This window comes from Cibotium barometz, chromosome 19 (genome assembly GCF_041138505.1).
Source record: "Cibotium barometz isolate CiBa-2024 chromosome 19, ASM4113850v1, whole genome shotgun sequence".
NCBI classification, from domain to species: domain Eukaryota; kingdom Viridiplantae; phylum Streptophyta; class Polypodiopsida; order Cyatheales; family Cibotiaceae; genus Cibotium; species Cibotium barometz.
The window spans coordinates 26,583,175-26,601,387 of NC_141064.1; the positions used below are offsets into that span (position 1 = coordinate 26,583,175).

General features: G+C 37.4%; 1 protein-coding gene across 2 annotated transcripts in view; it reads left to right on the top strand.

Moving 5' to 3' along the window:
* Positions 1–715: 715 nt before the first annotated feature.
* Positions 716–18,213, top strand: part of LOC147628387 (cold-responsive protein kinase 1-like) — a 47,598-nt gene continuing 30,100 nt past the window's right edge. Inside the window, exons 1-4 of one of the 2 annotated variants that reach the window (XM_086813472.1) lie at positions 716–880; positions 3,163–3,670; positions 3,769–3,924; positions 4,006–4,130. In XM_086813472.1, coding sequence (XP_086669598.1) covers positions 3,202–3,670; positions 3,769–3,924; positions 4,006–4,130 — 750 coding nt within the window. In that variant the 5' untranslated portion in view covers positions 716–880; positions 3,163–3,201. Of the gene's footprint in view, positions 881–3,123; positions 3,671–3,768; positions 3,925–4,005; positions 4,131–18,213 lie in introns of those variants that run through there. The other variant, XM_086813471.1, reaches the window with a different exon arrangement.

Below are 18,213 nucleotides of genomic sequence, written 5' to 3' on the forward strand. Positions count from 1 at the left end.
ATTAACAAAAATCTTTTGTTCTCTCCATTTGTTTTGTGTTTGTATGGCATCTGAGTTTTTAAATGGTTCGGAATGCTTCAATCTCTTCCTTTCCATATGTGTGAGTGTTTGCATCAGTTTGATGACCTCAAGGTTTCTTTTTTGTGTATCCTTCTATAGAACTATTAGAACACTTCTTGTAGGCTGTTTGTCTTATTTTTTCCACCACCATGTTGTGTGTGCCTGAAATATGCATTTTGAGCCATATAGTGTGATTTCTCAAGCCCTTATGTGTTCCAAATGCTAGGATCTCCATACTTGTTGATGATAAGGTAAGGCATGTGGTTGTAGAGTATATGCTGCATAAGAAAACATACAATGTAAGTTGTATCGAGGGCTAGGAAACAACAATAAGCTAGAAACATACCATGTAGAGAATATGTTGCATAAAAAAACATACAATGTAAGTTGTATCGAGGGCTAGGAAACAACAATAAGCTAGAAACATACCATGTAGTGTGTAATGTTGGTGTCAATCGTCGTCCAAGCAGCTCTAAATGCTTGTAAGTTGTCTTGAAAGTTCTTTTTGTCTTGCTGGGAGTAGTTTACTTTCTCACACACTTGGAACAGAGTTTCAATTAAATGCCAAACATCTTCTTTGACATTCCTTAAAGCACCTTCATGGTATTTCACTACATTATGAAGCTTTTATACATTATGAAGCAGATCAAAGGCTAGACACAAGAAGCTGATCGAGGGCAGCATTGGCCACGCTATGGGGTGCATCTTGCTGGATGCAAGAAGCTGATCAAAGGCTAGACACAAGAAGCTGATCAAGGGCTAGACGCAAGAAGTTGATCAAGGGCAGTCAAGTCTCCTCCTGTAGCCAGCAGATTTAAAGGTAACCTTCTTTCAAAGACGAGAAAATCAAAGTTGTATCTAAGCCTTCCATAGCCCATAGAAATCAGGGTTTTCTGTGGAGCCTTGCAAGAAGCATCTCAAAGCTCCAACACGCCTGAAAACACAACGTTTTTATGGACAAATTTTTGCAAGAAGCCATCCTAAAGCCACCAAACACAGGAAGTTTAGAGTTGCTTGAGAACAAGTTCCTACAAGAAGAGACACAACACAGAGAAATTAGGGTGTTTTGTGGATATATGCTTGAAAGAAGCCACAAAACGCAGAGAAATGTGGGATTTCTGTGGACATATGCTTGCAAATTAAAGTCTTTCAAAGCGACACTGAGTAGAGAAATAAGGGCCAAATTAGGCGCAGCTGTGGCCTTACGGGTCAAAAACACGCATAATAGTGGCCGTAGAGAGTTTAAGGATTCAGGAACTCGCGATGAAGCCTCACACTATTCTCCCTCAATATGCAAGGCTTTGTCAAGATTAAAGCTTGACGTTAATGCTCCAAAACGCTACGTGAACGAAAACTTGCTTGGTGAAGCTCAAACCCTCTTCTATCATAACCCCAAGCTATGGCAGGCTTTTAGGTCAAGATTTGATCACCACAGCTCTCATAAGATCAAGCAAAGGAGAGGGAGAAGAGTAAAACGTTTTGATTAGGAAAACTAACAGGATTAGTGATTTTGTTCCCAAATTTGGTCCTAAAGATATTTGAAAGTTTAGTGTGGCTCTTCAAAATTTTGGTCCCCAATAAATCCATAGCCCAAAAGCTTTTAAATTAGGAATTAACGATAGAAAAGGGACTTTCACCATTCAAGATCACCATAGTTATCTTCTTGATAAAGAAAATCAAGAAAAAGCTAGAAATGGATTAAAAGCATGAGCTTTGATACGGACTCGTTAATAAGGAGTCTAGATACATTAGACATCGTTTACATGGAGTCTAAGGACATGGGAGGAAGAACTCCATTAAAGCTGCTTAGGCTTGAAGTAGTAAAGTGGTTAAAAAATACTAACAACTTGGGCTTATAATTGTCTTATATACTTTTGCCCATGTTCACACACACCTACTCATTGGCCCCCACATTTGGCCATACCCAAGTCCCCTTTTGGCCCTTGGTCCCCTTCACAATCTTGCCCACGATCCCCTTTGGCCAAGTGATAGCGCTCTAGCTTTGGCACTTTATTACACCTAGAATGGCATTCTTTGTTTAATAACCATTATATTATATATAGATCGACGATGTGGGCAACCAATGCGTATAAGACTAGTCACACATCATAATCATATGCCACGTGTGTCTGCTTAGTACCCCTATGCTACACACTACTAAGTGTTTAGGCCTAACTAGTGGGCTGACTCAAGCTTCAGAGGTATACAATTCCCAGCTTGATATTTTTGAAATTCCTAGAGTAACGAGCCTAGCTCCCCTCAAACTTTCGAATTGGCTCCCAAACCTCCAAATTCTTACCACGTGGTAGCTTCGTGAAACTCTTCCTTTATATAATAAAAAGATGCTATCACCCATGAACTTTACCCAGTTCACACTTAATTATATAAGTGATGTACAAGTGTTTTACCCGCGGTTCACACTTAATTATGTAAGCGGTGTGCAACCGCGCAATGCTTTATGTGCATGTCCCATGCTTTGACATGTACTTGTGCATGTCCCATGCTTTGAGATCTACTTGTAAGGCCGAGGCATTTCAAAATTTCACATCGCCTTTTTGAAAAGACGAGCAGGTGAAGGACTAAACCTTTAGAGTTGCGGCGTTGACGGGTGAAAGGAACGAGTAACCCCTATGTGGAGGTAGGAAAGAACTTAGACAAATTCTTGAGTAACCCTTTGCGCAAACACACACTTATTTCTCTGTGAAACCTTAATCCAATGTGCCGGTAGTATGGCCATGGAAGATCGCCCACTTTTGAGGCTACTCTTCTTTCTCTTGCAAGTTATAACCATTTGCATCCCACCTCTTCAGCCGTATCCGGCATTGGGGCAAGAGCAGATGACTGACTTAGTGTATGTGTGGTGCAACGCGGCCACGTTCTCTACCGACAGCTCTTTTGCTCAAAACCTCTTCTCAGTGCTGGGCAACCTCAGCCAGCAGTCCTCTAAATCCTTGTATTCAAATGCTTCAGTAACTTCTGGTTCTTCCGACGCTTCCTACGTGTATGCCATGTACCAGTGCCGGGGAGACCTCTCCCCGTCCGAATGCTATGTCTGTGTTTCCCACTAGTACGTGTGGTCCATCACTGGGCTTGCAAGTGCAGTTGAAAGGTTGCTACGCCCGCTACGAGAACTACAACTTCATGGAGGAGGCTAATTACACTCTGCTGGAATCAAATTGCTCTACCGCGCAGAGTACCAACTCGATCTACCAAGCCAATCTAGCCACCGTGCTCAACGCCACCGCAAAGGCTGCTCCGGCTCACGCTGGCTTTGGCTTCAGCGCGTCTAGCGTGGGTAAAGATGGTAGCACGGCCTATGCTCTTGCACAGTGTGTGGGTTATCTCTCCGCGTCCCAGTGTCGAACGTGCCTCTCGCAAGTCTCCGACTACACCAGTGTCTGCAAGAACTCAGTAGCCGGCCAGGCCTACTTCGGCACATGCTCCTATCTCTTCGGCAACACACCCCTCCTCTTCACCAGCGCCACCACCCCATCGCAAGCTCCGGCAGCGTTTCCACCAAAGGCCAGCTCTCTATTACCACACAACGGCGTCTCGCCCTCTCCACATGAAGCCTCCGGCACACTTGGCTTCCCCAATACCCCCTCACAAGGTACGTAGCACCTCTCACCCTCTACGCGTAGTTACCATACCTCCCTTAATTATCCAAAATTCTTAACTCCCTCTTCCTTCCTATTCCTTTTGTCGTAGACGTTCAAAGCAGAAAACGAAGCACAGTTCCAATCATTGTGGGAATCATGGTGGGCGTTTTCCTGCTTCTTGCGGCTACGGCTGTCCTAGCCCTGTACTGCTTTGCCAGATGGAGGCGAACAGCCAAACAAGCACAACAATCTATAAAAACAACAGGTCCGGTTTGATGTTCTCTCATGGAATATTAGGTTTAATGACATACCATCTAATTAATCCTTGATCCCTAATTTCATACAGCTGCTCTGCGATACAACTTTCAACAAAGAGCCAAAAACTTCTCGCTTGAGGAGCTACGAGAAGCAACGAATGATTTCCATCCCAGAAACAAAATCGGAGAAGGCGGCTTTGGTCCCGTCTATAAGGTTTGCTTACGTTCTGATTTGTTCACTTCAATAAAGCTACAAGTCGACTAATTTCTCTTTACCATAAGTAAGAAGTCATAACCCTATGTAAGCATCTATTTTAATTTAAAATGGATGGAAGGAATTTAGTAAAATACACACTCACACACCCTTCTTCTAATCATTCCTTCTTGGCTTAAGAATGGGACACGGTAGGCAAGGTCTGTCACTCGGCTATTGTCCCCACGCTAAATGCATACTTGGTTTCAATGATTTAATTTCAACATGTTCTGTTGTGATTGGGGAGTACTAAATGATTAGGATTTTCACTTTCTAGAGTACCACTAGTGTATGACCACGAGGTATGCATAGACAAACATGAAAGGTTACTATCATCGTTGTTCACATGGAGGCAAAGACAAAACTAGAATTCACGTTTGATATAAAGCTACAATAAGAATTTTTATGTAACTAGAAATATACAATGTGCATCTACGTTAAGGTTTTTGTACCATAGAGGCAGAGATAGTAGCATATAGGTTTTGCACAACCACCCTAGTAGGCTATATGATACTCATGGTCCTTATATCTCTCTCCCTTGCCAAAGATGAGCAAAGACTTCTTTAGAGTGTGAGGATCTTCTCTTTCCCAATGGTCTAATCTTTGTTAGATATACAATAATACTATATTGTGAGTCCATGTACTTATGCCATGTGTACTTTTGTCCCAATGGGTCTTTCCCCATGGCCATCCAAGTGTGAAAGTGTTAACTAGTATATAAGCAACCTCATCTATAGTTTAGGGTTTCTACTCATTTGTGTACTTTCTCCTTTGTACTTGTAAAAAGCTTCATCTCTCTCCTTTGAGCCTACTAATATCTCCCACCCACTACACCTCTATGTTTTTGTCTTTGAGCATTATGTGTGTGAGTCCAGCTCTATTCTATGAGCCAACAGTGGTATTAGAGCCAAGCTTTCCATACCTTGGTTTTCTTGTTTCAAGCATCCAAGCTTCCATGGCTTGGCCTTTTGGTTTCCATCATTAGAGCAGGTGGTTGTAGAGAAGCTCTCAGTGCAAACAAAGTTCTCATCTGAAGCTCAAGCCTTCTTTGCTTTATGGACAAGCTTCACTCTATTTGCAGTTCACTAATAGTTATCATGCATATCTTCATCACTCAGTTCCTCCAGTGGTGTGCAAGGGACAGCCTATCTACAAGTAGCCAAGCTCAATAATCTTGTTATCATTCTATTGTTATAATTTATCGATGAATTGGCAGACGCTAACTCAGTGTTTAGATCTGTCAAAAACCATCGTTTCATACAGTACTAACACATGGCAAATAAGATCACCCAACTATGTAATCGTTCGTATTAGGTGCAATTGATCTCGGGTGTAATCGACAAATTCTCTAATCGTTTACAGGTTTGCGATCGCTTGATTCCACTTTTAGATCGATGATTCCTGGTTTTGTAATTCTACTTTAGTTCAAGCTTTCTTTTTGCATCTTTTCTTCTCTATTTTAACAGCAGTAAGGTATGGCCAACAAATTTATAAATGCATTGTTCTTTCCAAAGATGATAAATTAGATGGTCAAATTACTCCCTATTGAGTTCTATGGTAAGAAATGTCCTTATTGTGCAAAGGAATTATAGGGTCTTGTCAATGGTGATGAGCCTTGCCCTGTCACAATTACTCTTGCTACTCCTCCAAGGAGTCAGGGCCAATAGACTCAATCTCAAGTTTCTCAAACTCCTGTTGACCAAAGAAGATGGGATTCACATGATGCTCAAGCTTTTGGCATTGATTACCTTGTATGCTAAAAGGTCTATTAGTCTAAATATTTGTTCTTATAAAACATCAAATCTTACATGGGACACTTTAGAGATTATGTATCAGGCTGAAAATGACGGAGGAGTACTTTTCTTAAAAGGTAACTTGATAATGAGAAAACGCAAGAGAAGGGGTCCATGAATAAACAATTAACCAAGCTAAGTGAAAAGGTTCTTAACATTGATAAGATTATTCCAAACAAGGAAATGGTTAACATCAATCCCTTAACTCTTTACATCAATCTTATATATGTTTTAATACTATCCTTTGGCTTTATTTAAGAGACAATACAACCCCTCCTACCTATCATAGGAGCTTATTAGCATACTATTGTAGGAGGAATGTTCTAGAAAAAATACCTTTGCCAGAGTTCTTAAGAACCATCCAAACTTACATGGGACACTTTAGAGACTATGTATCAGGCTAAAAATGATAGAGAAGTACTTTTCTCAAAAGGCAACCTGATAATGAAAAAATGCAAGAGAAGGGGTCCATGAATAAACACTTAACCAAGTTGCAGGACTTAACAGAAAAGCTTCTCAACATTGATGAGATCATTCTTAATAAGAAAATGGTTAACATCAACCCCTTAATGCCTTGCATGAATCTTATTTGCATTTTAATACTGTCCTTCGAATTTTTTTGAGACAATGCAGCTCCTTCTACCTATCAGGAGCTTGTTAGCATACTCTTGCAGGAGGAATCGTCTAGAAAGAATACCTTTGAGAGTGATCAAGCTCTAACATCAGTTAAGGATAAGGGTAAGAAATTTGAGCAAAAAATAATTCAAACAAAACTTCTGAGGCTAAGGGTGATTCTGAAAAGCCACGAACGTGACTTGTTGATATTACAAGAAGACCAACCATGTAATTGAAAGTTACGTCAAACTTTAAAACAAAGAAACAAAGGAAAATGAATCCAATAAGGGTTCCACCAGTTCTACCACTGATAATCAAATTTCAAAGAAAGAGGACTCAACTAATGTCATTGTGTCCATGAAGAATTCTCATTAACTATTGTTTGCAATTATAATACTAAACAAGTCTCTATGTAGCTATCTCTGATAGTGGTGCTTCTAACTTCTCAAAGCAGTTTAGTTAAACATATGGAGACTACGCAAGGTGGTGTCACACTGTTACGTGCACCAATAATGCCTCTTACCTCATCAAAGGTATTGGTGAGATAGTTATCACTACTATTAGTGGTGAGGATTTTTATATTTAGAATTTACTTTTTCTTCTAGCATTTTAAAAGAATTTGCTTTTTGTGCCCACTCTAGGAGGGGAGATCTTAATGTTGATTTTGTAGATGATAAATGTATTGTCATGACAAACATATTGAACTTACTTGATCTTTAAGCACCACTGGTGGTTTGTACAATTGGACATATATGATAAGTGTGATGTTGCTCTTATGTGGCAGACACTTCCACTATAGTGAAAGATGCCCAGTTGTGGCATGCTAGGTTTGGCACACTTCTATTGGTGGTCTGATGCTTTTGTAGAAACATATGATGTTATAGGATCTTCCTAAACTAAATCCACCACTAAGATATGCATCATTCATAAGATATATTTCTACTACAATGAACGATGCCCAATTGTGACATGCTAGGTTTGGCCACACTTCTATTGGTGGTTTGGTTGATGCTTTCATAGAAACGTAGGATGTTAGAGGATCTTCCTTAACTTGATCCACCACTAAGATATGTTTATGAAGGATGCATCCTTGGAAAACTTTCTCACCAACCACTAAGATATGATTGTGAAGGATGCATCCAGCTTGGTAAGCTTTCTCACCAACCAGAATGCGCAATAGATAAAGCTGGTCAAATATTGTGGCTCATACACAGTGATGTAGATGGTCCAATGAGGACTACTCCTTAGGAGGAAACTATAATTTATTACATTCACTGATGACTACATCAAGTATGACTGGTCTTACCCTATAAAGGAAAAATCAAAGGTATTTTCTAATTTTAACACTTTGCTGCTATGGTAAAAAATGAAACTACCTTAATTGTTCGAGGGGCCAAATACATGTCTAATGTATTCAAAGATTTTTTGGAAAAAAAGCATTAAGCATTTGCATACAACTCCTTACACACCACAACAAAATGATGTCATTTTTGAATAAGAGCCAGTTGCATAAATAAGATTATTCTCATAATACAAGACACAATCCCCCTTTGTGCCAATTGAGTCTAGTCTTATCCCCTTGCTCTCTTGCTTGTCTATGGTGTTAGAGAGAGAGCATTGAGAAGAGAGGGAGAGCTAAATTCTTGGTACATGTTGAGGGATTTAATATTCACGTGATCACAAGATTTTTTGTGATAATAACACATGTGAACAAGCTATTCACATGTTCTCATGTTACCGTTCACAAAATAACAGGTCACTTGTCATTTGGGAACCCCTTAAAAGCTTGGCTACACATGGGAATAAGCTATTCACATGTTCTCATGTTACCATCTTCACATAATAGCAGGTCAGTGGCCACCTAAGAAGATTTTTTATGCCCAACAAAGATAATTTTTTTAGGACCTTGTGAAAGCTTTGTGAATATAACATGTGATCACAAGATTTTTTGTGTTATTGACATATGTTATTAACATGTTCACATGTTTTCGTTTACGTAATTGAAATCCCTGTACATGTTCCTCTCATGCTTTTATCCTTAAGTGTGAGAGTAGAGAGGAGTGGATGTCCTCGTATGAATAATGGAATCCTAATGGTGATAGCTTGAGGAGAAGGCAAAAGAGTGGTGCTAGCTACCACTAACAAAGATTAGACTCTACCAAGATACAAGCTTGTGGACACCAGGCGGCGACAAGTTCCCCATGACAAGTTAAGGTGAGTCATGTCCATTGCATTAGGAGAGGGAAGGTGCAACCAATAACGTGTATGTAAGGATATTTCCATCCTTTATGGTGAATGTATGTATCATCCAACTCAAGTGTTACGATGGCTCTTCCTTTTCCATCTCTAGTCTCCCATGACAGAATAGTAGTTTGGTCTCTTGGCTTCCTCTCCTTTTCACTTGTGATGCTCCATAGGGCCTTTCTTCACATGAGGATGATCTTGATGCGGATTTGCCAAGTGTGTAAATGTTCCCCCTTGAAGCGGAAGGTAGTGTCATGTGAGGGCATTAGGGGTGAGAGAGTTGATAAACACATGCGAGAGAAAGTATTGAAGAGGGTTTGACTCAAACTTGAGTCACCTTGAAGATTGAAGCTCTTAGTGAATGAGAGACTTGAACTACAAGCTTAAGAAAGGATTGGAAGGAGCTTGGATTTGATTTCAAGAAACTTGTTGATTTGATTTCAAGAAACTTGTTGGGCCTTTCAAGAGAGGCCAAGAACGAAATTCAGGTAGAAACACGTGATAATGCTTAGATAGAACACTTAATTAGCCAAAATAAGATAGGATTAGTTATAATTAATCACAAATGATAGTTAGAAGAGCTTGTGGCTATGGCTGTGAAAAACACACCTCTGCTAAAGAGCTCAGATCTCCTAGCTAAGAAAACTATTGGCCAAAAACTCTTAGGGCAAGAAAGCATACATATGGGTGCACCTACAACTAAGAGAGATTAGACAATGGAAGGTGCTAGATGCCGGATTTGCTATATGACCAAAACTGTGCAGGAAACATGCGATTTTGAGGGAAGCGATAATGCCGCAAAAACGGATACCTAATCACAACAATTGACAGTACGAGCCGATGTGCCTTAATGTGTGGAAGGTGCTCACAAGATTTGGTGGGCAATGATTCACTGAGCTCAGAGCACTGAATCCTCCACCAACTATGGGTATGGTAGTTTTGGAGTCTAGTGAAAAAGATGAGATAGCATTAAATGTGAGCTAATCTCACCAAATCTAGGATTGGAGGTCGACCTAGGATCCCTACCTATTATTGGCTCTAAGATACCATGTTGAAATATTAAAATTCATGTGCAATTTGACTATGGTGAATGAAATACTAGAGCCACAGTTAAAGCACATGATAAAGAAAGATAGTGTAAAATGATGTGTACACACAAGAGAGACCATAATATTGGAAAAAATGGTTGATTGATTACTTCATAGGCAAGTTGGAACTTTTATAGATTCCATACAACTCAATACCACCTACTACTGGTTTCATCAAGACAAGTGGTGAAGCACAAAACTATGTGCTAGAGAAGCTTCACCCACAAGCGAAGTGATTTGGTCCCTTTCACATGTACATGATGGTCCATTTGGCCCCATCCTTCTAGGGATGTGTTTTGTGAATATTTCAAAAAGTTGTCTCATAATACAACTCTCCCATGTGCAATTAAGCTAAATTCCCTCTTGCTAAACCTCTCTCTAATCTTCTCTCTCTAACACATGCTAGTGAGTGATTTAAGGTGAGATCATTGTGCAATTAAGCTTTTCCTCTTGCTAAACCTCTCTCTAATCTTCTGTCTAATGCATGCTAGTGAGAATGTGTGTGAGTGATTTGAGGTTAGAGGAGGGAGTAGTTCCCATAGTGCAATGTTTTTAGATGAAGTGGAGCTTGGTGAGCCACATGGCTTATGGAGCCCTGTGCTTATGGTAAGTAATTATTGGGCAATAATTGGTCTTATCAATCTAATAATTGAAAAGGATAAGAAATTTTCTTAGAATTTGATGCTGGTAAAAAATTTATAAAGGAAATGTTTTTAAGGACATGGGTAGGTATGACCTTATAGGTCTTCAAGGATGTTTTAATCAGTTGGTTTAGTACTAGGTTTAATTACCACTATGCTCACATCACATCCCAATTCTAGATCTACTTACATCAAATGATTAGTTTAATATTAGGTTGAATTACCACTCATCTCACATCATATCCAAGTTCTAGATCTACTTACATTGTATGTCTAGATTTGCTCACATTAGGCTTGCATCTCCTCATGTCAGGTTTTCACCTCTTCATGTCAAGTTTACATATGGATTGTGCATGACTATGTGCTCATATCTCCAACTTGAGATCTATTTGGTCTTGTTTTTTGTGGTTTGTTGTCGTGGTGGGGTTGACTTAATATGCGGGATGGGCTTAGTTTTTCTAGTTTGTTTGTGGTTTCTTGGACTTGATATGTGGGGTAATTCAAAAACCTAATTATGGATGTTTTGGCAAGTTATTCATTATTTTTGTTTATTTGGATGCCATATAATGCTATTAAATCTGTTAATGCATTGGAATTAACAACATCCTAATCTAGTAAATTGGAGCTTAAAGCTTATGTTTTTTGAGTGAAAATGACTCCTAATACTAATATCTAAGCCACCTTTTGGATCTATGCAATCAAATCTATCAAATGATTAATTAAACTAGGGTTTCCCCTTCCAATATAGCAAATAGAATGTCAACATATGCAAAACAAAACTCAATCATCAAAACTAAAAGCAAACAAGGCTTTAGAATCAATTTTATTTTTGGGTGTGACCCCAAAACCAAAAGTAAACAAGGCTTTAAAATCAATTATGTTTTTGGGTGTGACCTTGTGTTTGATACTCGATGATATTAGGTAAGCCCCATACCCACAAAATGGATGAAAATAAGAGCTAATCCTTAGGATAGTCCCCATAAATGGTGCTAAGTATTTTCAAGACAAGAGATTACCTTACCCTATGTCAAAACAAGTGTTATTTTGGTACTTCACTATAGAGTTATAAAAGCAACTTCTTGTGTGGGTGTGCTAACATGTCTTTCACATCCTCTGCTTATTATCCCACCAAGGATATTCCATGGCTATAGGAGTGAATTAAGAGTTCTCTTTGCCTAGATGGAGGCAAAAAGAGGATAGTCTTTTTGTGGTGGTTCTCTCTTACAAGAGGCGGGTAGAGGAGAAGCTCAAGCAAGGGAGAAACCTAAAGTTGATCCTATATAAGAAATAAATTTGTCAAGCTATATAAACATCCACAAGAATACAAGCAAGAAAGTAATAGTAGAGAAAAGTGAGAGCACTTGAATTCTAATGCAAATCTATTGCTTAATATCAAAATTGACTTATATACAAATGGCTAACTTTCACACTAATAAAACTTAAAAAAAGATACATGGTCACTAGTTCTAGCCGTAAGAAAGCATGTACACAAAGTTTGTGACTTCCCTATTTAGAATTAAGCTTAGGGTAATACCGCTTCATAGATTTGATCATTATCTTACAAAGAATGGGGTTCTTTAAACATGATAGTAAGATGGTGAAGCGCCTTACGATCAATCACCTAAGGTCGTATGGTAGATGAAACTGTTACGACCCTTACACATGTTGCCACATGTAAGTCCCACATGTTGCCATGTGTAAGGGAGACCCTTACACATGGCAACACGGGTCAGAAACTATGTTAATTGATGGAGTGGTAAATAGATGCATCGAGTCTTTACCTTTTTCGGTTAAGGGCTTGTATGTTAGTAAGATTTCCATGCATTAAGAGAGGAAGTGAGGAAGACTACACAAGTGAGGACTCAACCTTGTGGTGCAACAACAACGGAAGCCTTTTTGGAGCATAGGGATCAATGGGTTTTGGCCTAATAAAAAGGGAGGAGTGAATCCTTGGCTAGATATACTTCTTCCCATGTGCTCAGAATACCCACAAACTTGTGGTAATGTATCTTAGCTAACACAGGATCAGCAAAGTCATTCAAAATTTGTTTAAGCATCAGAGATTGATGGTTATACCTGACTCTTATAGTGAGGCTCATAACAATTTTTTCCCAATAAATTTTGACACCCATAATTTTCCCCCAAATTCTTTGACATCCATAATTGTTCCTTCTAAAATGCGACTATCCACTAAAAAAACCAATGAATCGGTGTTGGATTTAAGTGAACCTCACCCTCCCATATTTGTCAAGGCTTTGTGATGAGAAAACACATGCATTTGAGTTTCCCATATAGCATTATGGTTTTTATCTACCTTTAAATTTACATGGACTTTATTTTGGTTGAACTCTTATGTGTAACTTTAGGCTCAAGTTTTCAGAATTGTTTATGAGAGGTGAATTATTAGTTTTTGAAAATAAATAAACAAGTTTCAGATTTAAGTGAACCTCTTATAGTATCTTAATCACCCTCTCATAATTTTCAAGTTTTTGTGATGAGAAAACATATGCATTTGAGTTTTCCATATCACATTATGGTTTTGATATACCTTCAAGTTTAAGTGGAATTTATATTATTGTATAGAGGTGAATTATTAACATTTTTAAAGTGTCAATTGATATATTTTCAAGTTCTCTATTACATTATGGGATGTTGACAACCTAAGATCATCTGACACGTGCGTAGATTAGGCTATTTTTCCAAAAGAGTTCATCCCAATTAGATAAAAATAGTAAAGTTCCTATAAAGATTCCAATGTATTTCATATTATGAGAGAGGTGAATGATTAAAATTTTTAAAATGTCAGTAGATACATTGACATGTTCTCTATATGGACATTATGGGATGTGGACAATAGGCCCAACCTATGATCATCTCATGTATGCATAGATTATGCTATTTTCCAAAAGAGCTTATCCCAATCACATAAAAATAGTAAAGGTCCTATTCCAATGTATTTGATATTATTTGATTATTGTTAATCTAGAGCAGCATAGAACATCTTGTTAGGCAAAAAACCTCAATCAAATGGCCAATGTCGAGTACTTGAGAATAACATCATTGTCAATAAAGACTATGTAAGGGAACGAGACTAGATTTGTCATGTTGAGGTCTACTTAAAGGTAGCTTAAAGGTAGCTTAAAGGTACTTCTTAAAGGTACTTCTTAAAGGTGATGTAGTGTTTATGTTAAGATGATAAGCTCATACGAGCTGACACTCATAACCTACTTGGGTGACTGCTCTACTTTTAGACATTCGTCGTGTTTTGTAGAAAACACGACTATCTTCACGAGTGATTCTAGTATAACTAGATTGCACCTCCCTAGTCCAACCAAGTTATGATATCCTTATCTTGCTACTTAGCATGTTCACATTATGGACCGTTTGTTGGTTTGCACTTATCTTTTGTAGACCTCTTCTGAGAGCAAGAAGAAGAAGAAGATTTTAGCTTTCTATCTTTGTGTGTGTCTCATCCATTGTTGTGTGAGTGTGTCTGTGCTTGCAAGATCTCAATCTCTCTCTCCTCCCCTGATTTTTTCATGGTATCAGAGCTTGGTTTAGGCTAAGAAGCTGAGCAACAAGCAAAGGAGCTACAAAGGCAAAGAAAGTGGTATGTGGGTAGTAAGAGCATCATAAGATGCAAAATACTTTAATTTGTACTATAATTTTGCATGACCAGATTTAAATTTTGGGTATGTTGTGACATCTGCTTGGCCATTGTAAGGTGTTTTCTATCACTTCTGGGTTCTAGTTTAGAACTATTTTTATTTAAACTCGTTATATAGTGCAACAGTGCATTTTGTTTAGACAGGGATTACACATGTAGTATTGTTGTATATGTACATGTACTCTAGTTATGTATTGTGACATAGAGATTATGCAGCAGAAGTACTAACAAGAGTTATAATAGATACTATTGAGTTGTAATTGAGTTGTAGGTTTTATACTGAAATTGTCTGTTTATTACAAATTTTTGGTTGTTGCAAGTAAAGATGTCTGACAATAACCAAATTGTTAGTCAAATGCTTGACAAGAATAATTTCCATGTATAGAAGTTGAGAATGACTAATTTCCTATTGGAAAAAGGATTTCGGGACTATGTTGAAGAAGACAATGAGGAGCCTCCAAAATTGCATGTGATTAATCATAAAAAGTTAATCTTTATGCTTAATTAGAATGCTTTTTATGTATATCTCTCTCTCCCCAAAAGAATAGCCATTCCTATGACTAATTCTAAATCAAATGAATGCTTCTCATTGATAAATTCTTAATTCAAAATCAATCTCTAAGCTTGTAAAGCTAGAGGTAAAGAAAATGGCTTTTTATGCTTTTATGCTAATAAAATTATGGTAAACTTATGATTTAATTACATAAATTGGATTTAAGTCTAAGGATAGTTATTCTATCCTAATTGTATTACAAAGTCTTATTCTTTCTAGAAATATTAAAAATTATCAGTAATAGCGAAGCTATGATAAAATTTTAGAAATTAATACATAACTCATTTTTATGCATAATGTGAAAAGAGGACTTCCTACCATATTCTAGGATTGGGCATCCTATGCTAAAAGAATGATTTTCATCAAATTCATGGGAAACTTATTTTTAGTATTTATGCATAAATAATTAATTAAAGAAAAGAGAAATTTTTGGTATTTTTTATTTTTATACAAAAAGCGGAATTCCCATGATAATGGAGATCCATGTAATTAAATGGAAAAATAAAAATTTTGGTGTATTAAAATAATAAATAATTTTTTTAAAAGAGAAATTTTAGATAAATTTATTTTATGCATGAGAAAATTTAAATGATAAAAGAGGAATTCCCATGATAATTGGAATTCAATCATTTAAATGGTAAAAGTGGAATTCTTGGCATATTTGAAATAATGGATATTTTTATTAAAGAAAAGAGAATTTTTAGATAAATTTATTTTATGATAAAATAGGAATTCCATGATATTTGGAATTCAATCATTTAAATGCAAAAAGAGAAATTCCCATGATATTTGAGATCCAAGAAATTAAATGAAAAAAAAGAAATTTTTAGTATAATTCAAATTATGAGTATTTATCAAAAGTGGAATTTTGAGCATAGGAAAATATGGGTAGAATTGATTTTCGTAAATCCCATGAATCTTTTACTCAAAAGAATAATATTGAATATATTTCACTTGAGAAATTTGAGAAAGAATATGAAAATATCCGTTGAGAAAAAGTACCTTTAACTAGGCCAAGCAATTGGCAAAAATTTAGAAAAGTCCCATCGGTATCGAGAATAGAAAATATTCCTAAATGTAAATAGATGTGAATAAGATGTGAATAAGATGTGATAAGATGTGAGGCATATTGGGTGTGTAAGTGGTGTGACTATCTTAAAGTTTGCTTGAAGCACCGGGTAGGGGGCCTGGGAACTCTTTTCCCTAGTGGGTAGGGATCTTTCAAAGCAGGCTGAAGATATATGTGAGTAGTTGTTTGTTATGTAGCACATGGTGAGAATTCAATGATGTGACTACATATGTTAGCAAGAGGGATCAAGTTCAAAGGACTACTTTTATTATGGCAAACTAAGTCACTTTACAAGAGAACTAGGTTATTATGTAGCATATGTTAAGAATTTAGCGTATGTTAAGAATTTAGCGTTGAGTACATATGTTAGTAAGACATATTAGGTTCAAAGGATTTCTTTTATTATGGAAAACGAGGTCACTTTATAGAAAAATGCCATAAAGAAGTAGAGTGACATAAATAGTGACAGGTTGATGCAAAACAATTATGCATCTTCAAGTAAGCAGGCTAAAGATAGATGTGAGTAGTTGTTTGCTATGCAGTACATGTTAAGTACATGTTGAGAATTTATTGATGTATGGTATATGGATTCGGGAGAGCCTCTAACCACATGACTTATCATGGTTAGTGAGTGGTTTAGAGATGCCAAAAATCCAAAAAGACCAAGCTTTGTAGAGATGGAGAATGACATGGCTCATCCTATTGCTCACTTTGGAAATGTGCCCATTAGCTTTGTAGGATGGCAAGATGAGGTTCTTGGATGTGACATACTTCATGTGTCTAAGATATCAAAGAATTTGGTTTCTCTTGGAGTAGGGCACACTTTGACCTTCAGGGCTGCTATGTTGAGGGATTTAACAACAAATGTCATTTGGTTGCAAAGGGAAAAAGAGCATTAGGTAAAATATGGACTCTCATTTTTTCCCCTTAAGGATTTCCACACCTCTTCTCTCTAGAAAAGTGATCTCATGGTAAAATTTTTGTAAATCAAATCAAAAGCTAGCATGGATTGCACATTTGGAATCTAGTCTTCGAGCATGATGGAAAATTTTACATATTCAGGAAGTCCCCAAATTGGTGATGATGTGGCATCACCAATTTGGGGACTTCTTAAATATGAAAAACTTCCCATCATGCTATATATCATTGGAAAGTTCTCAAAGAGTAGATCCAAATGTCCAAACTCCACTCACTTTTGAGTTGATTTGCAAAAACTTTACTATGAGCCCATTTTTCTAGAGAGAGGAGGTGTGGAAATCCTTAAGGGGCAAAAATGAGAGTGCATATTTTGCCTTATGTGGGTGTGGAAATCCTTAAGGGGCAAAAATGAGAGTGCATATTTTGCCTTATTGGGTAGAATGTTTGCTTTGTGGATGTAAGCATGCCTGAGGTGATAGCTACTATGTTTACATAAGAGGTGTAGGTATTATGGCCGATACAGATATCTAGCATAAAATTATTGGTCATGTGAATGAGCAATATAATGAAAGTCTATGCAGAATTCAAAAGTTGTTATAGGTTTGCCAAAGTTTAAGGTAGATGGAATGTATAAAGTATGTGAATCATGTCAGTTTGGAAAGAAAACAAAGAATGCATTTCCACATGATAGGAATGTAAGTAAGAGAGCACTTAATGTCGTGATTGATAAGTCTCTTGGTATGCATGGTATTTTAGTAGGGTATTTATATGTTGATAGAGAGTCTAGTGGCTCACAACAGAACCTTGATGAGGAGTTTCGGATTCCACTATTAGGACACCTTGTGCAAGGAAGGCCAAGGTAGTCACAAGGACACCAAGGACAAATCCAAGACCATATAGGCAGGGTAGGGCTACAAATCGTGATGTATGATGGTTATGTAGCTCACCATTATGCATAACATGGAAAAGGTTGTGCAAGAGGTTAAACCCACATGTAGCTCACCATTGTTCATAACGTGGAAAAGGTTATGCAAGAGGTTGAACCCACATGTTTTGAGAATGCTCTTGGGCATGTACATTGGATAAAAGACATGCATGTGGCACAAGCTTTAGCCCTTTCATGCTTATGTATGGGTTTCAATCCCGATCTGTAGTAGCTGTAGGGTTACCTCTACTGAAAGAATTCAAAAAGTGAAAGATTTCTTGTGCAAGATGAAAGATTTCTTGCAAGATCATATAACGATATGCTAAAGATCACTAAGGAAAATGTTAAATGGGCCTAAAATCGTTACAAGCAGTATGCAGACAAACACAGTGGTCACAATTGACCAAGGTGACCAAATATTTCTCAAGGTTCCCCTAAGTTCAGAAACTTTGAAGATGGGAAAAGTGCCAAAGTTTTCGCCTATGTATTGTGGACCTTTCACAATACCTAAGTGTGTAGGTGAAGTTGCCT